At 41.6% G+C, this 26,831-nt stretch overlaps 1 protein-coding gene across 1 annotated transcript in view; it reads right to left on the bottom strand.

Annotated features, from left to right (window-relative positions):
* LOC109991178 (plexin-A2-like) overlaps window positions 1-26,364 on the bottom strand; it is a 109,086-nt gene extending 82,722 nt beyond the window's left edge. Inside the window, exons 1-3 of the mRNA XM_020643412.2 lie at window positions 25,894-26,364; window positions 7,943-9,285; window positions 3,498-3,680 (exon numbers count right to left, since the gene is read on the bottom strand). Coding sequence (XP_020499068.2) covers window positions 3,498-3,680; window positions 7,943-9,163 — 1,404 coding nt within the window. The 5' untranslated portion in view covers window positions 9,164-9,285; window positions 25,894-26,364. The remainder of the gene's footprint in view (window positions 1-3,497; window positions 3,681-7,942; window positions 9,286-25,893) is intronic.
* Window positions 26,365-26,831: the final 467 nt, after the last annotated feature.

Raw genomic sequence — 26,831 nt, 5'->3', positions numbered from 1 at the left:
TGCTGAATGCAATGGATTCATTGACAAACAGCTGTAACGAAGGATCGAAAATGATTTTTCATTTGAGTTTAGAGTGTCAGATTGGATTTAAAAACAGGCATCACTCATTTGCTTGTGAGCTAATTGATACTATGAGACTGTGTTGGTCATTCCTTCACAACACTCTAGACTTCTTCTTTTTAAATGTGTTTTAAAGATGTCAGGGAAGAAGCAGAGAGACCTGCTTACCTTCTGGGCAGCGAAGGGTCAGCCGACCCCCCCTGCCAAAAAAAAAAATTGCCAGGTCAGAGGAGTCAGACAAAACGGTGGAGGAGACTATGAATTAAACGGGGAATGACACAGCGGAGGAGAATGAGACTCCAGAGGACACAGAGGATGAGAGAGTGGAGGAAACAGTGGAGAAGACGGAAATGAGATTTGACTCTACATCTAGCTTCAAACAACCGCATTTTTTTCTTTCTCATTTCAAACTTTTGGAAAAACTTGGCAGCCTTTGTTTTGAAACGCACAGGATGTGGATTCCGTTGCCAGGGGGATCTCAATCAAAACAAAAACAAAAAAAGACGTCGAGGCTGGCGGGGAATCATGAGAGTGATTCTCTCTGCTAATCATGAGAGTGATTCTCTCTGCTACTCCCAACCCCCAGTTGAAATGAAAACGAACCCCAAGTTGACCGTAGTCGACACGAACGGGCGAAACAGACCTGAGGCAGAGAATCTGTTCATCGACGATCTATCCAAGAATATTTCACAAGGTTTTTATCACAGCAACACATACAGCAACAGAACGGCAGCTTTCAGTGGCATCTTATGTAGCGGTCTTTGACAAAACATCCGGTGTTTCCACAGCAACGATAAACATGTGGTGTCTGTCATGGCAGACAACACAACACGTCCCATAACAACTGTAAAATTAAAAATGCATCTGGCTTTGATAACTGTTGGAAATATTTGAGATAATTTAACTACTCAACAGAAAATTATATATCACAAAGATTTAGTCATTTTTTAATTAATTCATATATTTTAGTGGAAACATTCCAATAACATTTTACATATTGTACCTTAAAGCTGGCAAAGTGTGTTTTCCATTCACGCATTTAAAAATCTGAATTTTTGTTCAAAATTGAATGAAAGGTGATGAAAAGTGTTTCTCGAGCACTCTCATGAGCGTCATAAGCTGAGCATCTGCTAATGTTAGCAAAGCTAGTTTCTAAGTGCTAGGCCTAATTCAAGTTGAGATTTTCTCCAATTTACTGGATCAGGCCAAAAAACAACAGGTAGTATACCTTAAAAAGTCTACCTTTTCTCTTATTGTGCAAGTATTGAAATGGTGTATCTTGAAGAAAAAGCAAAGTATTTGTGAGAATGGTTGCATTCTCCTGTGACTTACAGGGATTGATTTATATCCGTGATTTGAAGCTGCCTTCACAGACCACCTATGACTATGTCTGAGTTCATTAATATGTCTAAATTCATGTCGAGTACACAGGGATAATATTGAGAGTCAGTGAAGTGGTCCTCCAAATGCTAACAGCTATCCAAACCAGACATCCACCAGGACAGTGTTTGACAAGAGGCATAAGAGCTGCATAATGTTCTGATACTAATAGAACTGAAACAAAGGAGAAGACGGAGCAGACGAGCGCTTCAGTTCTGGCTCAAGTAGTCACCGGTGGAAATTTACATCGATTTTGTCCTCGTCTGGGAGCACGAGATGTAGCGCTTCACAGCTGCTGTACCTTTGTTCAGCTGCATAATGTCCCACCGTAATCACTGTGATACATTAAAGCCAGCCAGTTATGCTAATTAGTCCATTAATTGATCAGATTATTGCATTAATTAGTGTTAATGGATTAAAGGTCATTAAATGTGCCGTGGAGGTTGGACTCAAAAACAGCTGCGGGTGATGTACCTCTCCGATGTTTTTCTTGTGGGCCCATGATGTTGCGGGAAGCTAGTTTGCAGGAACCTTTAAGGTAATTTACGACATTAAAGGGATGTTCCGCTTTTTAAGCACGTGAAGACCACTTAATTGGAAATGGTCGGTACATAGCAGCATGTGAAAACAGTGTTACTTTGTTGCTCTTAAGGAAACACTTTGGTTTAAAAATGTTTGCTGATAAACTTTTGTTTTATTGCCGTCGTCTAATTGCACGTTGAAGTGCATTATGGGAAATGTAGGTTTTCAGCATTTGGGATTACATGCCCAATGTAATCTAGAAGTCTGGATAATTTAGTGTCCCCGTTAATGATTTTGATTATTTTTCTTCCCCTCATACCAACAGTACTAAATCCAACGAGTCCAACTTTTATTCAGAGTTGTCAGGTTTTGCTGCAGGTCCCACAGACTCTTCATTTTGCAGTGAATCTGTTACCTGTTACATTAGCATGGCCTTACTAGGTCAAGGTAAAAATTAGACCTGACCTGAATCCTTAAACAAAACATAAATAACACAACACATGATGCTTCAAAGCATGTAAAATTCATGCTCAAGTTCATTAAGATTTTATACATTAGCATAACTTGATCAAAAAATATTCCTTTTTTCTTGCTACAAACAGATCTGATGTCGTGTCGTAGCAGCTGCATAATAAAGCTATTACCTAAACATTTTTCACATTCCTCATACATGTGTGGGTTTAAAAGTTTTTATTTTAGTGTTTAAACAGGAGGCCGTAAATTGGTCCAGCAGATGCAGACGCATTAATGCTTTTTTTTTGCTTTATATCTTTTGCAATTTTCCTTTCTTACAGCAAGGTCGCTGGCTAAACTCCTGCTTTCATGTGTCGGGCAGCAAGTGGAAAAAATTGTTTTGACCTTTTTGAAGATTCATGCAAACACCCCCCAAGTCGGATAGACATGAACAGAAAGTCTATGATGACCTTTGGTGCACTGCTTGCAGATTTTACAGATTTTACAGATTGTATGCCATATAATTCAGAAACACTAAAGTAAATGTTGGCTTGGTGGTGAAAAACGTTTCATTTAATCACATTGTGCCTATTTACCTTTTTCTTTTTTACATTTGATATAAGGCTGTAACGATAAGTGACACGTAAACTCATGAACACACCATGCGAACAGGATAATGGAAGCACATGAGGAATATATGAATACATGGTGATGAAGGAATTCTTATTATTTTATGTTTCTTATATGCACAACATCAGGCGTGTTTGCATCACTGCACTAATCATGGGTGTGGGGAGCAATTGAGGTCCAAGCACTACTTTTTGCATTGGTATTCAAAAACAGAACCAAAAAGATAAATGTGTGAAGAGACAGGGATAAAAATGGCTCTCTGTTAGCGGCCTCAAAAATCACTGTTGTGTTTTCAGTAGATAAGTGATGTTATTTGTCATACAGAGGAGCATAATGAGGAGAACGGCAGGCAAATAGACTTTAAACAACCACACCATCCCTGAGGAGAGCTAAAAAGGCAAATAAAGCCTGTCTTTTCCAATAGTACACATTATTGTTTTAACTGTTCTCACCTTCTTCACCCGTCCACTCTTGGTCCCCAGAAACACCACACTGTGGCCGTTGTAGACGTAGGAGGTGACAGAGGTCAGCCTGTCCCTGCTCTCTGTGTACACCGTCCGACCCGACACCAGCTGAGAACCCCCCAGGGGCTGGTTTATATCCAGGCCGCAGAAGTGATCATCGATGGGAACCGGCTGCATGGAGAGAAGGAAGGTGGGGTAAAGGAGGGGGTTAGGGAGAAAAAAACATCAAGAGTGTGAGGTGGTTTTTTTTGTTGAGAAGATGTGAGGGAGAAAATGGGAGAATCAGTTACGGGAGGCAGGGAAAGGGAAAAGGAGAGAGTGAAAGGAAGGAGGAGTAAGGATGACAGATATTAGGAGGTGAGGTGGAGGTAACGAGAGAGCGTAAGTGGGAGCCGGAAAAATGACTGATATCACTGGAGACACATGCAGATATGTGAAGAGAACTCAAACTGACTCCTAGTAAGAGTAAGATGCGTTGAGGGCACAGAATTCTCGGCTACTTCAAACGAGTTCAGGGCTGCTGGATTTATCAACAAGCCTTGGAGCAGGCAAATTTTGCAGAAGCAGACTAAATGCTGATGGCAAACACGAGACAGGCTATGTGTTTTGCGCCTGTTTCTGTGAATTTTTTTTTTTTTTTTAAACGCTTGATCTGACATCACACAAACACACAGCACAAGAGATGTCAGGGTTTGATTAGGCATCAAAGAGAGCAGCATGCTAAGCAGTCCTGTTACATCTACTAACATGAACCTCAAGCCTGTGCTAATTGCTTGTCATTCAGTGTATAAATCTACCTTTTTGAGGGCAGCTAATTTCTCATTCCACATCGGCTACTTATTATGCACATATTAGTGCTAACTGTATTCCCTTTTTTATCAAGATTTACTGAATGTGATCAGTGGAGTAAACGCCATAACTTAACCCAAACCTGCTTTCAAAAAAGTATTCATCACTTCTCTGTTTAGCCACCTTAGATTGATGGCATGTTTGAGTATTTACTTAAATAGTAACAATGCTTACAGTGGACTGTTTGCAGAATGACATTTCTGATATTTTGATGCTATTTTATTTTCTATTTAACGCTCATCATACCCACCAAGCACAAAATAAGGGATTCATCTTTTGAATAGACATTCTTCATATTCATTCATATTGAGTTCTACTTATATACACTTTAAAGTTATTATTGTTATGATTTAATACTCAACACATTTTTCTCAAGATCAGAAGCTATAGATACTTTCTTCCTCATTGGCTCTATGGCTTTAATTTCTGATTAGAGCAAATGATCAAGTGTTGCTAACACTGGGACAAAGTATCAATACAGCAGTATATGGTTTTTCCTGACTCGTGTGGTTTAATTATTGAATCACTGGTTGCAAATGTCTTTTTTTTCATGTGGCTCTCTAAACACAGTTCACCCCCAATTTAAATTGTGAAAGGAAACGTGAAGAGAAGTTAAGAGGCCAAAGAAAAAAATTCACAGTCAGATAAAAGAAGCAGAAAGCAGGATTGCTTAGTGTATTTTAAGTGTACAGCCTATTAGCTGTACCAGAGTTAGCTTTAAGCTAATGTACATCTGTACTTCCTGGGTAGGAGACAGAGACTGCCTGCAGCTGCTGATATTTGATCTTATCTTATCATGAACGACAGCAGTAAAACAGAAGTTAAGAGATGAAGTATGTGAAACTGACCAAATTGCAATGACCAAGGTCATTCTACTCTCTCCCAAACAGGCTGTCATTCATTTTTCGAGACCGGAGGTTGCCGCTTGGTCACACTCCCACAGCTAGGTGTTTGTTCTGTCCTCTGGGTTTGCCTTCTCACCGTAAACAATAGGGCATGACGCAAGAAAGCCCGAGCCACCCACACCCTTCCAGAGAGGAGCGTGGTTTAACACAGCTGACTTGCATTTAAAGGTACAGATACAGAAACAGTCTGTTCTGAGCAGGGCTGAAATAGGGGGGTTTATAGGCATGATCAAATACAGGATCAGAGTGGATTTATGGAAAGAAACTTTACAGGCACTTTTGGGGACCTCTGAGACATCTTTAAACTTGTTGAAAAAGGAGAATAATATGTGACCTTTAAAGTACCTCTGTGGTTGACAATAGTCTCACAGAGCTACAAGCAGGACTGCACACTCCTGTGTGTTGTTATCCCTGAAATTGGCAGATTGTGAATTTTGACTACTGCAACAAAATAACAATAACAAGTAAGAAGAGTTAAGCAATAGAATAAATCATATTGGTTGCTTCAGTTATTATAATAGGACAAGCACTTCTTCAAACCACGAGACACAAGAGGATAAAAAGATTTCCTTGAAAAGCCACATCTGTGCATCAGTGGACGCACTGTGGATCTTTCACTGAGTGATTAATAATGCAAACAAAGAAACAGAGTATCTAATCTTAACAGAGATGTAGCACTGTGTTTCATTTACAGTCAATTTTAAGTATAAAGTCTTTTAGTAACTGTACATCGAGTGTTAATTATTGAATTATTATGTGTCTCTATCCTCCTTCAGCTGCTTTAATGAATAGCATTACATCTTATTTGTTTAAACGCACGGGGAAATCAAAGTACATGCAGGGAACCACAACAGCAAAGGATGTGATGAATATCATTGTTTTCATGGTTCGCTTTCAACTTGTTTCATACAAGCCGCTCATTATGCAGAATTGTAGCTTTCACAAAAGCAAAAGACTTGGACATTTACAAGAAAGCCTTTTTCTCTAGATCAAGAACAGGTCTCAGAGGGTTCAAATAGTGCTGACAGCAACAGCTGAAGACGTAAGGAGGTGAGGAGAGAGAAAGAGAGGGAGGGAAAGGGGAGGAGAAGAAGGGCACCCAAACCCCCTGAATGAAATCAAAGCTCCTCACAAGACTCCTCTGATTAGCATTGTGAAATTAATCTCCTCCAGCTCTTCTGCGCTTGTGGGATCCTGAAATCCTGAATGGCCTTCAACCCAGCTCTAACTGCCTGCCTATCAACTTATAGAGCTGCTAACATGGATAATCAGAGTGCCAACTTTTAGTGAATCTATATCAGTGTTGCTAACCTATGAGGGATTAATGCTTAGGCTGAGTATGTGTGTGCATACTTTGTATTTGACACATTTTTACCCTGTTGTTTAACCGTTGCTTGCGCAGGTTAGACAACAAGATTTTGGATGTTTATTTGCGTTGTTCAACACAACCCAAGGTAATTCAATCATTAATAAACTTAGTTAATAAGGGGGTGGCGGTGGTTCAGTGGTAGAGTCGGTTGTCTCCCAACCGCATGGTTGGCAGTCCGACACTCATTGTGTTTACATGGACTGAGTGGCATGAAAGTCCCCAAGAAACAGAACTTCGAGAGCATCTTAATGAAACGGGATAGAACCCAAGATAGAAGGCGGGACATAACGTTGGGATGAATTTGATTGGATTGTTATCTTTGACAAAGCTTTTCAATTGGTTGAAAATAAGTTGACAATATGTTAATACCCCTAGTTAGTGCAGAAAGAGTCATCAGACATTTGAAATCTTTCAAAGGAAGAGAAAATTATGTTATTTTAATGTAAAACAACTCAGATATTGCTTCATTGAAATATGTTTGGCAGATGATGAGGGATAAATGAACATTCAACACATGATCGCTGCATTGAAAACCAGGAAAGTGTGTTTTACATTTCATGGGATCAGTTAATACTAATGGGCACTTCAGCATCTTCTGCCTCAAGTGAACAAATGTGTGTGAATGGACGACAGTAACATGTAGTTTAAAAACGCTTTAAGAGGTCAAAGACTAAAAGCACTGCTTTCATGTTATGCATTTAACACCCAAAAGCTCTCTAGGTTCATTTTCATATCACTGGAGGAACACACAGTCCAGTTATTTCTATGCTTTGTCCAGGAACAGTTGCTGGATCAACCGGTCTGAAAAATCCAATAATTTGTAATTTCATTGTTACTGCAATATGAGCATTCACAATAAACACATTGCAAATGTCTGAATATGTCTCAGAGAATAAGAACACATGTTTTATGTAAACAAGCAATGCCTTCTCACTCAGCATGAGAACATTTTAACCTGTATGATAGAGACCTGGGTATAATGTCTCACGATTCACGTCATTTTGATGCAGCCAGATGAGGTAAGTTAGCTTTCTGCTACCATTAAATTAATCACTGAAAATTTATTTTGAAATTATAAGGAAGTTGTTGCAAACAGGTATTGTGTAAAACATGAAGAACACTATATAGACATATAAACTGTGAGTAATAGCTAATGTGCTCTCTTTAACAAACTTCATTGTGGCTTTGAAATATTAAAAATGTCTAATCCCACCACTGACCTAACATCTAAACTCCAAGCCAGAAATATTTGCCTCACTTTCGGTCAGAAAGAGTGCACCAGTGCTGTCATCTCCTTACTATCCACCTACCGCCTTTGTGCACTGCACGTCCTTTCCCAGCAGCCAGTGCAGCTCCAGGTTTCCCTCGCCCTGGTAACAGGACTGCAGTCGCTCCTTGATCCGAGTGTTGATTTCTTGGATGGTGAAGACGCAGAGCGCGGTGTGATCTGGAGGGTCGTGCAACTGCTTCTGTCCCTTAGAAAACACAGCAAAGAGCACGTCCTCCTGGGCGCTGATGTTGAGAGACTTTGCCAGAACCCTGCCGGACTTGGACAGGTAAGCAGCCTGTAATAGACGGTATTCCTCACCTCTGTGTACGCACCCCACAGGAAGTGACACGTAGGAGTGAAACTTCTTGTCACCTTTGCAGAGGCGGATGATTCGAGAGGTGTAAAACAGGTCGCCAGGTGAGCTTCCTGCAGGCATACCATTGTCAGGCGTCTCCGGCTGGACTGTCATGAAGTAGACAAAGTTTCCGCTGGCAAAGCCGTAGATGTAGTAGATGTCAAAGTGTGGAACAAGAGCCAGTGTGTCCGAGGGGATTTTAATGAGAGAGGAAACAAAGTCAGTGTGAAGCTCGTAGTCCAGCATTGCAGAGGATTCTGGGTCTCGAGGCAGCTTTCGGCTGGAGATCGTTGGAAAGTAGTCCTGTTTGCCTCCGACAGCCGTCCCAATGTACAGAGTGGCATCCTGATTCTGCGAGGGCACGACAACCCCGAACATAGTCCCCGTCTGGTTGTCACTGGACAGGTAGTGCTCTTTCTTGTGCGTGGGCTCCACAAGAATAAACAAGTCATCCAGCCTCATCAGCTTACAGACGCCCTGGTAGAGACTGCCGCAGGCCAGCAGCCGGTTGTGAGAGTAGTCGATGAGCAGCAGTTTGTTCACATTGTCGGTAGAAGCAAGAGATTCAGAACAGGGCTGCACAATCAGAGGAGGATAACACGCTTTGTTGTCGTACTCTGGCCCCGTGTCATGGGACACCAGGAGGGTGAGATTGGCTGACAGCTTGTAGATTCTGTTTACAGCTCCGACATAGAGAGCACCAGTGGACTGATGCACAGTCAGGTGGTTCAGCGACCACTCCTTCCTCTCTGATTGGAAGTAGTTTAGAGTCTGCCCAACAGTCTTTTGATTCAGAGAGATTAGAGTCAATAGCCACAGTGCCAGAGGCCATGACATGACCTTTAGACGGCAGTGTCCTTTAGTGAGGCTGCAGTAAGTCCGTCCTCTATCCAAGCACGTCCCCATCCCAACAGGGCTCCGAAAACCACCAAGCACAGGCAAAACTTCTGGGATTGAGTGTCAGGATTGGGGCTGAAAAGATGATTTGAAGTACGGTCTCCTCCTTTTTAAGTGTTCTTCACATATTTCTGAAAGACACAAAGAAAAGATATTTGTTTTAAACTCAACAGATCCTTGATTATTCAAGAGTGGAAAAACTGCTCTCAGGGTATCATTAGACACATCATCTGGAAACCTAGAAATATATGTGCTTGTTTCCCCCCCTCAGTCCCTGCTTAGTCAGACACATGAGACATCAAAGAAACAAGTAATCATTTGTTCAAACTGTCTGCCCATATTTACAAGCCAGAGAGATGGTCCAATTTCCCCCCTACCAACAGGGGGGCTCATTATATCTTCTTTTGAGTAACAGAGAACTAACTGTGGCCTATTACTTGAACAAAGCAGTGACAATCTGTAGCCGTTCCTTCCCTCTGTTTCGTTGGCTAATTAAATGATTCAAATGTATTAATTATGCGTCCATATTTTGGGCTCCCTGTTTTCCTGTCTCCCCTCCTCCTTGTTCGCTTAAATGGTTGAATCCAGGAGGAATTAATCACTCTCCACTGCGGCCGACATTCCTAAATTAATCAGGCTTTTTCCAGGGATGGCGGCGAGTCATTAGAGATTCAGAGGCAGGCAGCATCAAGCCTCGCACTTCCCCTGTTTAATTTCATTAGCATATTTTATGTAGTTATTTCCAGGGGACAAACAATGTCCCTCAAACACACCATGGGCTGGAGGATGGATGAGTTAGACGTATGACAAAGGATGTTTGATGTATTCACTGTTCTTTTCCCCTTGTCACAGCTGTTTTGTGATGCACTTTTCTGTTTGAAACCAGATAAGACAAGAAGCTAATTTGGAACAAAAAAAATAGATTTCTTTTTTTTTTCTCAAATGAAATGAGATTTGTTTTGTAAAGGCATCACAAGCATTGTGGATATAGTGGCATCAGATACGCTGTTACTTCATAGAGTCCATTAATGGAGTAATAAAACTGTCTGCATAGGAGGACGGACCATAAATTAGGACACCTACACCACCCTCAATCCTGCTTGTACCACCAGAAGCGCTTCCAATCTGCCTCCCAATGGCTCTTCCCATCTTTACCATCCTCTTTTGTTTTCTCCAATGTAATATCTGCCGCAACCTTCACACTCGTCCAGGGACGGCTGGTATAATGGGCTGGCAGGGCTAAGCTTTCCCTTTCTTATACAAAAAAAGTAATTGAAAAATAACTTTCACAATCATTTTAGAGGAACCTAAAGTAGCAATTGAACCTAATAGACATAAGAAAAACTCATGTATGTATAAATTGGCTAACTTTTTACAACCCACTGTAGCATTCTCTTCCATTCATAGTGTAAATGAGGGACAAGTGTCATGGTACACCCCTCAATTTGCTGATTATTGTGGCTGAATTCATTCAGCTCACAGGCCACAGACTTTTTTTTTTGACACAACTGTAGTGTTACAGGCTTTGGAGATGATAAGACACAAAATTTGCATCTCTTTACTTCTGGGATGATCTATAGCACTAAACATTGTTAAAAAGTAAAATAGACAAGTGGGATAAGATTGATATTTTCCAGGGCTTTTGTGCCTTAATTAGACAGGACAGTGGATAGGGTAGGAAATCAGGATGAGAAAGAGTGAAGAATGTCATGCAGGAAAAGAGGCGCAGGTCATACTCGAACCTGGGCCACTCACTTGGAGGTCTATAGCCCCTGTACATGAGGCGTGACCTATCCTCTATAAGTCATCAGAGCCCCACTTAACATTGTTCAGTAAAACAAGTTGATTCTCTGCAATCCCGATGCTAATTCTGTTAGCCTGTTGATAAGACATTTCCATGACGAGACACAGGATACTTTACTGTCACTATATGCAAACAACAAAAGTGATTTTGTAAAAGTCGGCCCAGCAGCAATAAACTCTCATGTGTTAGCACCAAGCTAACGGATGAAGATGTACATCCCATACATCTGTGAGAAATTTCTACCCTCCTAGAGAACTGACGCCACCGTCCTCTTCCAATAATACTTTTTTGAAATTTTTCAATGGAATACATCTAAATAACTCCATCAGATTTCCTGCCAATTGCTAGAAGGCTGTAGCTCAAAGGCAACTGTCTTTTTTGGCCGGAGCTAACGTAAACAGGGTGTTTTCTCAGCGAGACTTCCTCGGTATAACTAAAGGTTAAATGAAGACAGCCATGTCAGGTCCTAACGCGGGGGTCATGATGCGGTGGGTGCTCTCCATTGGCTGTCTAACAGGACTTCCAGCTGACTTGAGCGGGAGCCAGGGAGGGAGCGGATGGACTAGCACTGAGCCTGCTGGTTCGAGTCCAGCTCCACTCCAGCATCTCCTGTCCATCTGTCCACGCAGCGCTCACACCAGGGGGGAAAAGTCACTCGAGTGTCTCGACCCACTCTGCTCAATTTGGCAGAATCCATGTGAGCAACTCTTGCAGTAATTGGCCACCGAAGAGCAGCATCTGAAAAACACTGTGTTGTTGGATTTAAAGCTGAAGTTGAATGTTTGCTTTTTCTTTATTTATAAGATATGACATTTACCCAGAGCAATATGAATCAACTCAAGTCACACTCTGCTCGTCCTCTTTCTATCTTTATCCCTATGTCTTTTAAATGTTGGATGACAGACGCTGCTTCTTTTTCTTTTCTTCGCTATAATTTTTTCCTGACTGGACTCAACAACTGTGTTTGCTTTTATTAGTTCTCAGGAAAAGCTGAGATTTGGCAGGACACGTTGGCTTGAATACTTACAGCTTCTTTATTTTGGGGAATATAGTGTCCAGCAAATTCCTTCTGGAAATCCCTCAAATCATCCGCTTTTCAAGCTGACGAGTCCCTGAACCATTTCTGTTTTGTTGTTGACGCAATTTTCAATCACTTGTTCTTTTTTTTTTAAGAATACCATACGCACTCAGGTCTTTTTGAAATGTCTCAAAGGATGCAGTGTCCATCATTTATTGTGATGCCATCTTGGTTAACGAAAATATACACCCTGTGCAGCTCTTGTGTTTGTTTTTTTTTTTGTTTAGAAAACCACATTTCCTAGCCCGGTAGTCAGCAGAAAGCTTTCGTGTAAACGTTTTTTTTCGGATTCTTTTCTCTGCATTTGTGATGTGGGCTTTATGTTGTGAAAGGGGAATGCTGAAATGGATGTAATGCATCAAAGAGCTGTTTGAAAGTGGGCGGGTAAGATCACAGAAATCTGACTCAATCCTTTGTGCAGCATCTTGAGCTGCCACAAAAAGCAGCAGACAATTGCTTTTCTGTTTACCAATTCAACTAGGGTTGTCTGCTTTGTGAAATTCAGCAGAATCCCATTACTTTGAATTTCTGTTGTTCAAAATCACTTTGCAAACTTCCAGGAAGTGACCTTTGGTTGGATTTTGCATTGTAATCTTATCAGACTTTCTGTCCTTTCCAAACTAGACATAATTAATAAGGCAGGGCTCTCCAGGTCCACAGTAAATATCAGATTGAGTGATATTTGCAAAGCAGGGTTTGAGTCTTGCATGACCTTAAACATCCGACACCAGCAGTGCCACCCTGAGGTTAATTCAGTGTTGAGACTCTGCGGTCAAATCCTCGGAGGAATCAAAAAAAGAAGGAGAAAACAAGAAAAGAAATGAGGAAGTGCTGGTGGCAAACGAAGCCGGGCAGGCATGCGGCAGCCTCATCGTTTCATCCATTTCTTTTCTCCCGGCTTTAGTCACGTCTAAGGCGTGCAGTCATGCTGCTCAGTGTTTACCCTGGATTATAGAGACAACTCTTTGCCCTGCGCAGTCCTCCCCGCCGAATTCTCCGCCTCGCCACTCAGACACGCTCCAACCCAGACATGACTCATTCACACTCACACACGGGAACACGGTTTGCTGAGGCCCTCTGGGGACTCGAGCTCTCAGCAGGGACCAATCACAGCGCAGAGGAGGGAGACGACAGCCTCTTGTGCTTCCACAAACACGACCCTTTGACCTGGATCGAGATCAGTGGAACCAAAGCCATCCTGTGGGTTCAGCTTTTATTGGGGTGAAATGCTGTCACTGCTGCTGCTGCGCCCTGTTAGCCATGATTCATGGCACAGCGGGGATGTTTAGCTTTTTTTCTATTCCGTCTTTTTTTGACCCATCTGCCATCAGAGAAGACCCAAAATGTTTCTAGTGGATATTTCTTTCTTGGGCTGTTCTTTAGCATTACTATCACTACTCGCTAAAGTTAGACTGCATGAAGCTCTGTTGTGTCAGAAAAATTATATTTTGGAGGGATTTTTCAAGGAGAAAATTTCACCAATTTTTTCAAATTTCTTAAAATTCATAGTTCAAACAACCTCAAATAATATCTAATTTGATGCGTTATTTGATCTCTTTTTTTCAGTCAAGATCGTGGACAGAATCTGAATCGGTTCTGAGAACCTTCTTAAAACGAGTAGGTGAAGTCAAGAATTAATTGTGTATTGTTTTTTGTAACGTTTGTGTGTTTACCTGCCCAGGGACTGCAGATGGAATCTAACTAATCAGCTAAAACTGGTGCAAGGCATTAGCTGAGATAAATGTATACGTTATGCATGGTCTCGATAAACTAAACAATAAACTTAAATAAACTTAAAAGCAAAACTACAGTATCACTATTCTAAAAGTCTTGATATTTTGGCAATATTACAACTGCAAACACCAGAAATAGGATAGCAAAGTCGTATATTTTCTCTACAATAGGTGTAAAAGTAGAATCTAACTTGATAAGTATAACTGTATCTAAAATTATCCAGACGTTGCCAAAAAATTAAGTAGTGGGTTTAGACCATTTTGAAGTCTAAACATCGAATAATTCTATAAATAATTAAGCTAGAAAAGACTGTGAATGTAGTCAAAGCTATCATTGAGCAGTTTTTCCGTAATACATTTTAAGACCATACATGTCTTTCAGTTATTTAAAGATGATTAAAAGAGTTAAACACCACAATAAAGCTTAATGGTATAACAATCTGTTTCTCTGGACTTAGAAAGGGCTTCAAGCAGATCTACTGCTGATGTTAGCTTAGCTTGTTTCTAGGTGCTCAGCTTTTTTTTTTTTAAATGTAAGACGTTAAAAAATTGGGATTCTACAACAACGCCTTTACAAAGTTCGGCCGTCATTACGCCTTTGAGACACAGCAAGAAAACACACAGCAGGAGCTCCACACACACACACACACACACACACACATCATGACTGTTCTTCCCACCCGCTCCGACCTTATACATTGCCATCGTCTCGTCTCTGTTACTACCTCTGATGTGTGGCAGGAATGACTTTGCCCCATCATTCTGCCTCCATCCATTACACATCTCAGACCAGGCGTATCAGTGGTGTTAATATCCCGCCTTGAATTGCCAATATGAGCAACAACTAAAAAAACGTCAGTAACCTGAGGCAGGCAATAAAACAATGTTAGCAAACATTTCAAACAAGTACAGCAACAGAAGCTTTCTGGTGATTGAATGTTTTCAGCCGGTTTTGAAGATATTGCATCAGAACATCTCTTAAAATAAAAGATAAAGCTCACAAAGTATGACCTTCAGGGTGATCTTAATTTTCTTTAGGCTTATAGGTCCCTATGAAATCTGGAGCACTGTCAACACACTATGCCACCATCTTTGTAAAGGTCAGACGAAGCATCTCTGCTCTCACACTTAGTCAACAATGGGAGTCATTGTCAGCAGCATCAGAGGTGATAAAAACATTTTTTTTTCTTTGCTGTTGTTATGTGTGCCCTAGATTTATAAGACAGCACAGAAAGTAATAACGGAGGAGGACCAAGAGGGCAGAGGAAATGTCGGACTCTGAACTACAACAGTCATATCAGCCTCTGTCCTTTATGATTACAGGGCGACAGGGCAGAAACACACAGTTAAGAAACACACTTATTGTGTCAGTGTTTTGTATTTTTCTAAGACAGGGATAATTTCAGATTTAGTGGATAAAGTTTTGGCTGTTGCACTTCATGGTTATGTTCTGTATATGCATTTACAGTATGTGAACCCTCATAGCATGGGTGGGGATACTTTTGTCAGGGGTTTCCTGTAAATTCACATGGACGAGTCATTGGGGGAGGGCCGGGGTTGTACACATTACACATGAATGAGTTGGGAGGGCGCCAGCCGCTACAGAACTTGACTTCCAAATGAATAAATGAAGGCAATTAGTAGATCTGTTTACAATGTTGTGGAGACAGAAGTAGGTCAAACGTGCCAGAGACAGGAGGGAGGAGGGAGCCCGGCAAGCCAGAGCCAGGGGCTGTCGCTGGTACCTACAGTGATGAGTCGGGGAATTAGGACATGAAAATGCCGTCTTTATTAGCGATGACTTATAACTGAATGTCATGTTGAATCACAAGAGAACCGGTGGGGTTTGTAAGAAAAAGGAAGGTTTTGTGATCAGTCCACCGTGTTATATACGTGGATGGCGTTGTGGAGGGGATAGCCCTGAGCGGGTTGGCTCCGCCTCATAAGGCCGCCTTCATACAGACTGGAGCCTCAGAGGGGCCAAATGTGTAGCGTGGATGCTCACACTTTATATACCCACAGGAAATCTCCACTTTGATGCCAAGCAGTGAAATTATGTGACAGTTGGCCTGTGGTTAATTTTGATGTTCTGCTATGTAATCAAACAGCAGTGCCCCCCCCCCCCCCAAGAAATGTCTCACAACCAGGATGAAAACACTAAAACAAGTATTTAGATGAAACATTTTTCAACACTTTTAGATGATACTCTCGAGAAACAAGGGCTGTTAAGTCATATCATTTGTAGTAATTGCCTGTTTATACATGTTGTTGTTTTTTTTTTTTTAAAGGCTGCTGGAAATGTGGCTTCAAATAGTCAAAAAGCGTGTCTTGTTTAAAAGTTTAGAGGCTTAATGAGCATCCTCAATAATGTGAATAAAAACAAGATGAAGATGAAATGATCCTTTATTGATCCCCAGAGGAGAAATGCAAGTGTTGCAGCAGAAGAAAGACAAGAACAAGAAAGCAATTAAGTACAAATAGAAATAAGAATAAATAAAAATAAAGCATGTTTACACAGCATTTAAGAAAAAACACCTATATGGCCACACGCAAAAAACAACACAGGACATTTAGACATGTTGTGCAGTAAGTGGTAAATGTCCATAACCTTTGAAAAATCTATTCCATTTTGCTCTTTAGGACAATATCACACTGAACCTGTTTGTTCTTGTTTTGCGTCCTAATGTGGAGAAAAGCCATCTTTAGCACCTTTACTCTGAGCTGATGGAGTTGTTTTTGTCCACATTAAGATGATGAGCCAGGAAGGGGAGGGGACACTTTTCCATGTTTTATCTTGATGCCAGACTTGAAAATGATAAAGATGACTTTTCACTGTTTAGAACAAAGCTCCCTCTCTGAATGGAGAAAGCAAGGGAAACTGGGTGATGTGGATGAAGTGTGGAGTCGCTGACCGCCCTGGGCTGATTCGAGCTCTGATTATATTAATAATGTCCAAGTAATATTTACAGACTTTAACAGATCATTTATTTTCAATTCATACTGAATTGTTTTCCGGATCATTGGAAAGCTTGCATGTTGTATCTCTTATAAATACTGCTCCACAGTAACCCCCAGCTGAGTACAAAGTACAATCCTTAGGCATTCATTTCAGTAAGCAGAAAGGGAGAAAAGGAGAAATTTCGCCAATTTAATACACCGGTCTCAATGGCGTTAAATAGCAGCACTGTAAATGCCTGTGGCAATCAGTGCTGGTCTTACTTGAAGAGGTGGTATTTGCAACGAGGCTTATTTGCATAAAGGAAGAGGGCAACTTTGCACCAAATATTGGGTTTTATATTTTCAAATATTCCCTGATTTACATGCAAATGTTACAGATGCACCCAGGACGTTATTAGCTTGGCAGTTACAGTACAAGCCCTCGCTGCAGTTTGTTTGCACTGGTGTGAAAGAAATCAATCAATACCTGATGGGGAAGGAACACACATAAATGGGACCGCTTGAAAAGGTGGGGCTCTGTCAACTTATTTTTTCAGACTCCGATGCAGTTTGTTTGTAGTAAGAACATGAACAGACCTCAATCTGACTTAACTTCAGGAAGCATTGCACTTTCTTGGGATTAAACCCGCTGCTGTAGCCAGTCGCACAGTGCTTTATGGTTATAATTGTTAGTCTATCACTTCCACAACAGCGGCATGATGAATCATGGACTGATGTGGACTGGTGACGAGATGCAGTTGTTAATTAAAATGGATAACCAGTGGGCCAAATCAAACAACTGTAGACATAAATAACCAAGCACAGTTGATGCTAAACACCTGCAAACAGTTTAAAATTACTTGTTGGGCGTCAGGTAGCCCCCCCCCCCCCAAATGTACAGAGTCTTAAGTTCTGTTCAGCAGCCATGGGGATCAAATCTGACCTCAGCCAGTTGCTGCATCTCATCCCCCACTCTCCATCCCCAGCAGCTCCTATCTCTCTTCAGCTGTCCTATCCAATAGAGGCAAAAATGGCGCGCAAACAAAAATCACTCTGGGTCAACAAAGCTACATAGCTACCGTGAGCATAGGGTAATTATACAAATGTTGTTATCAATATCAAGGTCAATCCAGCAAAAGTCACATCTATAATGACAGAAAAGCTTTCATGAACAATTTATAACATTATATTTCAAATTTTGGTTTAAACATGTTTAGGATTCTCTGGCGACGCTTACTGTTATATCACGTGCATTAACCCTAGAACACAGAGTTAGAAGACTGTTGTTGATTTTGGTTCTCCTATCCCTTTTTAAATTAAACGGTAGCTGCCTTTTTTTTCTACTTGTTTAGTTTATTGGCCAGCGCAGATATTGCACGCTTTAGGGCTCTCCAGCCAGCCACTAATCTTGATGGTAGAGCAGCAGAGGGTGTCTGAGGGGAACACTAAAAACAGCACTACGTCATCTCAGCACGCTCTGCTCCTAATAACTGCAGGACGCTGCGAGGGACCCGGGCAGAGGTAAATGTGACAGAGGGGACCAATTCCAACACATCGCCACAACACAGTCAGCAGCCTCCTCTGCAATGCATGCCATTATCTCAGCTATATGCATTATACATGCAGATACAGTACTATGTCTGAAATTGCTGTTAAGAGCATGGAGCAGATGAAGGGCACTGCAGCCACAGTCAGATTTAACCATGCATGCCTTTCTACTCCCGTCCCTCTTCTCAGCTCAGTCTCCTCTTCCATAAATCTCATTGTCGGTCTTCTCCTGTTAATGGTGACCTCAAGCAGGCTCCTCTCCACTGCAGAAGCCCTCGTGTTGCATATATGATGAGTACAGAGGGGAGAGTCAAAGTGACCTCCAGCTCTGTGATGAAAACCCATGCAGCTCAAGTGCAATAGAGGGTCTTCTATAATTCAGCGAGTGAAGAAGACAGAGCAGACTGACTGCCTTTTCTTTTGGAAACCTCGCAGCCTTGCGTGAGAGCCGTGCTGCCGGGGCCGCTCAGCAACCCCTCATCCATAACCTCGCTTAAGTGCAAGAAGAAGAACAAGGGGTAAACAGAGGAGTCCGACCGAGGCTTTGAGTGATATATGGACGGTGCAGCTGAGGGGAATACAGAATGAGGGGTAGTGAAATGTGAGCTCTACTCTCCTGTTCAGAAAAGCTCTCCAGACGTGTTTTTTCTCCTCTAAGAGACATTTTTACTTGGCTCAGTGACTACCAGCCTGGTATACATGCCTGCAATTTTATTGTCTGCTCCATCTTCTGAGGTAGTAGTGTCTTTATTTGTCTGAGTTGACGATGCTCTTTCCGTAGAACAAAGCTGCATCTCTTGCTCAGGCTGATTCAGTTACAGATGTGCAGCGCTATATTGCTTTTGCATGCATAAATCATGGGGACCCGACAAGGAAAAGACATTACATTTGGCAGAGACTAGACCCCAGTGTGTGTACGGATGAGAAAAATAATCAAACACAGCAATGCAGAGGAAACATGTGAGGCTGTGAAGCACATATGTCCATAATTCCCACACCACAGCACACAGAAATCAAAGAACTCATTCCAAAGACGCCTGCATGTTTCCCCACGCTTCCTCCATCTTTGCCCATATGGCTCCGTCGGTTGGAGGATGCCAGGGTTGGAGGTATCTGGCACGAGTAATTACGATCAAAGACATTACAATGCAAAAGGAACAGCTGCTACCTCCACCGCTGACAAATCACTGTGAGCGAGCGGTGACGGGGAAAGACAGCGAAGAGGAGGAGAGAAGCCGCGTGTTCTACTATTAGACAACTTTCCCCGCTAAGTATCTGCTGCTCTAAAACCCATTTAACATTTAATCCGCAGTGCAAATAAGGCCTTTGGTGGCCATTCACCCAAAAGCTGTACAAATACAAGCATCTGCCCAGATTATCTCAGTCTGTCTCCACGGTCCGCCCGGCTCGTCCCTAATTCTAACCCTGTCTGTGAAACTCTATCCCGCCTCCTGAGTCCTTGAGTGTGATTTTGGGGGAAATACAAGAAGCCGCCTAATGTTCAGAAATAGAAATCGCCTGGTTAAAAGTACAGCACCCTGGTGGGCTTGGGGTCTACAAGGACTGCAGACACAGGTGGATTTCACTCAAATAGAAATTCTCTGGAAGGCAAATGGAATACAAGGTTTTTAAAAGCTGCATTAAACACAATAGTGGATAAACAGTGCAGCATATACAGCAAACACACAGCAGAGAACTATTCCCATCGCTCTTACATGTCCTTCTTAATGCGATCTGATCCTCAAATTAAATTGAATTCTACAAGTCTATAAATCAAGTCCCACCTAGTTTGTGTGCTGCCATGGGCTGATCACTGATGTAGTCCAGGTGCTGTGGGCTTCTGGGAAATTTGGTCCTGCAGGTTAGTGATGGCTTACTTCTTGGATAAGAGCAGCGAGTGTTGGGCTGCTTTTCCCTCAAAAAAAACTCTTGTTTTGAATCAAGTCAGGATTTTTTAGCTGTAACCTTGACCTTTCATGAATTTAATATCATTAGAAAGCTTCACTTCCAACAGGTGCCTCCAGGCACAGTTTTGTCAGGAGAACTGAGCAGACTTGTGACTAAAAGACTGAAACCTGAAGGTCATGTTCTTTTAAAAACTGAAGTTAAATTCTTCTGTTAAGCTGTGATGAATGTGGAAACTATCCAAAGGTATTGATGTTATTATTTATTGTCATTTTCATCTGCTTGCATCGTCCTTGTCATTCCATGCTGAAAGTGTACAAAAACATAATTTTCTAGGAACAGAAAATGATTTCAGTTGGAGGCGTTTTCTGAAATGGAGGCGAGCAGAATGTTTAAAGTGAAGAGACACGGATTAGCCATGGATTGTCTTTTTTACATTAAGACCAATTTCCATACATTTTCCATCTTATATAACAACGTTTTCCATGACCAATATATGCATTTCATGTTAGATTTTCACATGGTAATTTACAGCTAATTCAAATGTTCCAAGACTCCTATTTCTTGGTTCCCCTTCTCATAAGCTGTATGAAATCAAACATTATGAATTTTAAAAGTCGGCAGCATCCATAGGAGACAGTTCGGACCAGTTACAGGGACACTCATGTGGTGTAGCTTTGTGAGTTCATTACATTTCAGCACTTGCAAGAGACTAAATTAATCAAAAAGAGATGTGATGAGAGTGATGAAGATGCTGCCAAAGTATCCTGAATTTTATTCCCTACAGTCCTATTTAGACTGCACTAGTATTACCAGGGGACGTCTGGTAATTTGTCATAATTGGAGAGGCCGCCCTTGATCTAAGTCCCTGTCCCTTATTTGCAAAGTGAAAATCACACTACAAAATACCTATTCCCCAATTAACAGATTTTTCGCCAAAAATAGACTTCTTGAAAGACTCTGAGTCCCGTGTGAACATCCACCGGTTATTTGAGGTCAGAATTTTTTGAAAGATTTTAAAGTTGGATACATCAACACCTTAATTTATGTCCCTGTATCATTTTAAATGTCATTATATTTTAAACTTGTAAAGTGTATTTTATCTTTGTAGTGTAAGTGTCAATGTTTCAGTGTCAGTGTAAATGTACATGTACAGTACAGTTCCTGTTTTTAGACTATTGTTCACTCCTCAAGCCTTTTCACAGGCTCAAAGGACGACGCAGTAACGGCAGATAAATCAACAGCTTCCAGTGATAAGATTAAAGTTTTTGACTTTATTTCAGTGCTACACATAACTGGACGTATTCCCACTATCAGAGAATGGGGAGGTAAAAAAACATCCTGGCATGCAGTAAAGAGTAAGAAGCAGATTTAACACAAAATCAACATATAAACGTCATCACCCTTGCTGCCTGTTCACTCACAGTGAATTTTCCAGAATAGTACCTACTGTCTTCACATAGTGGCTCAGCCAAACTTCACAAGAAAATGTTACAATGGGGCTGGCAAGAGCAAATTAATGAACAGTCAGGGTGAAAAAAATGGCGTTTTGTGTATGTGTGTTCCTGTCTTTAGTTTTTTTTCTCCCTGCCCTTTTCCTGGTCAACAACGATAAAGGTCGCTCTGGCAATTATACATTTAATTATTAAGTAGTTTGGATGCCAATTCAGGAAGTTCAAAGGGCAGAAATCAATGACAAAAACATGAAATCTGGACGGATGCTGAGAGCATTTTTCTATCTTACAAGGAGTTCAACAGTTGTGACGTGGTTGCCCGTTATTAGTTACACAAGACAGCACATGTTGTGTAGAGCCCTGACAACATATCTGACGGGAATATAAGTGAATTCAAAAAAATATACAACTCTTATTTGATTATTCTGTTTGAATGTGCCACAGGTAAACATCAAAGTCTTTCTAACCAGAAAAAAAAACCCTGACCTTGTTTTGAAGATTTTCTATTTAAAGTGAAGTGTAACCTAAAGTAACCTTCACAACACCACCAGGAGTCTTTGCTTCTTTCAAATGTTTTTTTTTCTTCTTAAAGTTAAAGAACCTTCAGTGATGCATTTATGCGATGAGTGTCCTTTAAAGAGAAACAACCCTATGAACTATTCAAACTTATTTGTTATGAGTCAACACTTCCCTCTGTGGGAAAGGAAACACACACTACTCCTTTAACTTTGTTGGTGTTTCTTTAAATTGACCATATGCCATCTGTTCACACTGGTGCCAGAGAGAACCACGCAAAACACACACATCAGCAAAGTTATCGCACTGTTTGAATCAACAACGGTGTGACAATCTGGAGGCGATGCGCCATATTGCAAGACCGCCATCACTGCATGCTGAGGGGCTGCCAAAGCAGCCATCTGGCAGGTGAGCTGCACGATTTCCACTTGTGCCTCCTCCTCCTTTTTTACTCGTCTCCTTTGCTGTCTCTCTCTCTCTCTCTCTCTCTCTCTCTCTCTCTCTCTCTCTCTCTCTCTCTCTCTCTCTCTCTGTCTTTATTAGCCTCTCTTGCTTCCTATCCTCTTTCTTCCTTTTAATCTCCGCTCTAACAGTATTTTCCACCTTTATCTACCTGTACATCCACCTCCCCCCTAAGGGCTGGACCACACAGGGACGTGTGAAGATTGAAAGAGAGGATTAAAGAGTGGGAAAAACAGCCTATCAGTTGTGCTTGATGATCTGCAGAATTTTGTTTTATCTCCATTTCTTCTTTCCTAGTCGTGTTCACGTCAATGTTTTCTCTTTTCTCTTCTTTTTTTTTTTTTTTTTTTTACACTTTCTCTCCCCCCTTCCTTAATGCACACACTCCTATGCAGAGCCACACGGGTCAATACATAAATAACAAGCACTTATGAATGGATGCACACACATACAGTACATGCAAACACTAGCACACATACAAAACACACATAGGGTGCTGTCCTCCGTCTTCCTCCTCTTCCTCCTCGGGGTGTAGCATCTGAACAGTCGTGTTTAATCAGTGTCTCCGTGGGCAACCGGGAAAGCGGTAGGGGGGGAGGGGGGAAGGGTTTTGAGGTGGGGGGTCTTCATCTATGTGTAGTAGGGGCGAGTCTGCTGTGCACTCACACACCGTGTAATTGTGTTACATACACTAATTCGCCTGATGTACTACTGCAGCAACTCGGCGTCGCCTTTGCCCCTGACCCACATCCATCGTGCTCCCTGATATTCAAATTTACCCAGAATCAATGTCATACAATGAACTGGTGGACATTTAAATCAAAGAGCAGTAACAGACTTGTGTTCCTTATTTCATCCTTTTTTTCTGTCGTCTCAAACCTGCATTCTCACTCATTAATCTCTGTAAAGTGGGAGATAATACTTGACTCCTGGCTTGTGGGTGAATCGACAGAGACAGATGTTCCAAATTACTTCACCTACACTGGTCCGGTGTTGTCTGCGGGGTTAAAAGACTCCAAAATAATGTAGTTTCACATGCAATCCCTCTGCAGCCAAAAGTACCACTGAAAGAACTGTTTTAAAAAAAAGGGACGAAAAATCCTCAAGAATGCAAAAATCCAAAAGAAACCTTTTTTTTTTGTCTGCTTCACTTTGTTGGACGTGTCCTTTGAAGTCTAATTCTACAATGTCTATATCTCAAAAACGAGTTTAACCAAAGTACTACAATGAAAAAAAAAATGTTTTCATTGTGTTAAGCCAATAATAAATATCTGATTCTGTAACTTAAGTCTCTGCCTAAAATGCACACTGTGTAAATGTGTTTGTCTGTCTCAAAGCTTTGAAAAATGAAAAATGTAAATCCCCAAAAGATTAATTTTTCCAGGGAGTCGTGTTTAGGAGACACTGGACAATCCACAGACTTCAGTTTACTCGGAAAAACAAAAGGATTTCTTTATAATTTAAAACTGATCAGAGTAAAGGCCGTGTATAATCCTGAATTAGAGGAACACTGTTACCAAAAAGACTTGTAGATTTTAAATTTCATCCAAACCCAATTTGTGTTTCCAGCATGTTTTTGTGACGTCATGGAAACACAGTTATCAGAGAAAGGTGTCTTAAAGCTACAGTATGTAATGCAATGTTACATGCAGAAGGACTTGGACTGAAGCCTAGATCTGACGGATATTCAAACTTCAGGAAGATCACTGAATATTTCCATAGCACACAGATGGATCTAAATCATCCCTAATTAGTACTGATCAGCAATGAATTCTGGGTAGGAAAAGCTGAAAACACAGCTGAAGATTCAAATGCTTCAAACTGCTCTGCAGCTCTGCTCACTCCAGAAGAAACTGTTTGCCTTCTGGAGAAAATCAATACTGACAACAACAATAATGTACGAAATAATAAAAGATATGACAGTAGATACTGTTCATACAGAGTCAACAAGGGCATCAGGATTGTCCCCTTGAGCAAACAAATTCACCCAACGGTGTCCTCACTGCTGCATCAACAACAAGAATGAGATATGTCTTATACCGTTCAAATATCGGTGCTATAGGTCCGAATCTTTAACTCAAAGGTGATTAGTCAGTATCTAACTTGCATTATACTGACCCACCGGTAAAATTCCAACAAGCTGAACTCTTTGGACAATTCATGAAACTGGACCCAAAGTGTCATGGCAAAAAAAAAAAAAAAAACAAGGAGGAAGAAGAAACTACTTTTTCGTTGTTTTTCTGGCCAAACTGACCCAATAAAAAGAGTCTTTTTAAGAGTTTCAACTGGTTTACCTCTGAATTACTTTGTATGAAGTCCTCATACCAACAGAAATTGTCCAAAACACAAACTTGGGGATAATATATTGCCTTCAAACCAGGTGAAAGGGGGAGACGCAGAACCAATGTGGATATTCATTTAAATTCTAAAATTAACAGGCAACTGATAAAGTGGCAGAGCTCATGACTGGCATGAACAACCAGACAGAGAAGCCAATCTCTCTCTCTCTCTCTCTCTCTCTCTCTCTCTCTCTCTCTCCCTCTGTGTCCATGAGAGGCTTTACCCGCTCTGAAGGGGCCAGGAGAATAAAAGCTGGTCCAACTGGCCGGTTAGATAAGCCGGACCAGAAAGAGCATACAGAGGCAAGAGGGCTTCATCTGGTTTGCATGAGGGCTAACAGTCAAAGAATCCAACCACCAGCACCACCACCACCACCACAGCCCCCTCTACTACCACCCAAACACACAGACTAGGGGCTCCGACAAAGATGCACTTGGTCAACAGCATTGTTGGGGTTGGCACTGCTACAGCTGTGTGTGCTTTGGTTGTTTCAGGCTCAGGCTGCCCGGGCTTATCAGCGTCCCAGTGGCTTCTGCTCTGCAAGCGCTGCCAAGGCTGCACGAGGAGGCAGCAGGGGAGGACGGGCTTCAGTCTGCTATCCTCCTGATGACCACTGAATAAACCACATGTGCAAAGAGTTCTGGGAAATAGCTGCACGAACGGGCATGCTTTTTCGACAGTGGAGCGAAATGCATCCTCATAAACCTGCACTCTGCCTCATCTCTGTGACGAAGATGCGGCTTCAGAGCATCTGCCCACATCTGTTTGCTGTTACAGGTGGCCATCGGGGAAATAGAATCTAGATTTTTTTTAACATGCAGCATCGTAAAACAATACCCCGATTTAAAGCGCACAATGTCTTTGGACGTAGCCCTCTGCGTCCAGGACGCGTAAAGTCTTACCCAACTTTCCCCTCCTGCACATTACAGGCATGCAGCTCGGTCAGAGGAGAGACTACTCACCTTGAAATATGAGGAGACTCATTCATGAGTGGAGCAGATCCGGTTATTTCGCAGAGATTTTTCAGGGTGGATCGTCCCGCGTTTCAGCCAGTAGTCAGTCAGTCTCGTCAAATGTGGAGAAACAGCGAAACAAACTGAAACTGACGGTCAATCTCTTCCACGCGCAGCCGGTAAAGTCATCTGGGCAGCGGTGTGCATCTCTCCGTGGGTGCCGGTACCGACTGACCCTCCCACCTCGTTCAGGGGTTGATCCTCTTCTGAAACATGCTGTCACATAACCTCTCTCTCTTCCCTCTCTCTCTCTCTCTCTTCCCTATCCCTCTCTCTCTCTCTCTCTCTCTCTCTCTCTCTCTCTCTCTCTCTTCTATCGCTCTCTCTCTCTCTAGCTCTCTCTTCTCTCTCTTCTCTCTCTCTCTCTCTTCTCTCGGATGCTACATGAAGTCACCCATCAGTTCACTTGCACCTCACGTACAGTGTGCTGCGCGCTATAGACCCAACCTCCCCCCCACGCGTCATCCTCTGGCTCAACTTGAGCACGTTGCAATACATTTTATTTTTCTTTCATAAAAGGTTCAAAATCGTATTTCAATAAAAGGTTCATGGAAAATCGTATTTATCCTTCCTTCCTCTTAAATAAAGATCCAAAATGGATTTTTATAGTATATGAAGAATGTAATTATGTCAACTGTCTAGTGTGTCTGTTATCAGCAGCAGGCAGGATGGAGATAATGTCAGTGTGTAAAATAGACCTGTTTGTCACTTGATTTTCATCTTTATGTATTTGTAAAGTGTCTGTCTCCAACGTGTACAAATCCTCTGTTTATGCATTATATTTGTACATGAGAGACATTTATTCACTCAAGTACATGAAGTAAATTTAACATTTGTTTTAGTACAATGAAAAAGAAAATGTTGTAACAACCGCAGCTCACTTGGCT

This window comes from Labrus bergylta, chromosome 5 (assembly GCF_963930695.1).
Source record: "Labrus bergylta chromosome 5, fLabBer1.1, whole genome shotgun sequence".
NCBI classification, from domain to species: Eukaryota; Metazoa; Chordata; class Actinopteri; order Labriformes; family Labridae; genus Labrus; species Labrus bergylta.
The sequence above is the reverse complement of the archived record's forward strand: the minus strand, read 5'-3'. Positions and strand labels throughout refer to the sequence as shown.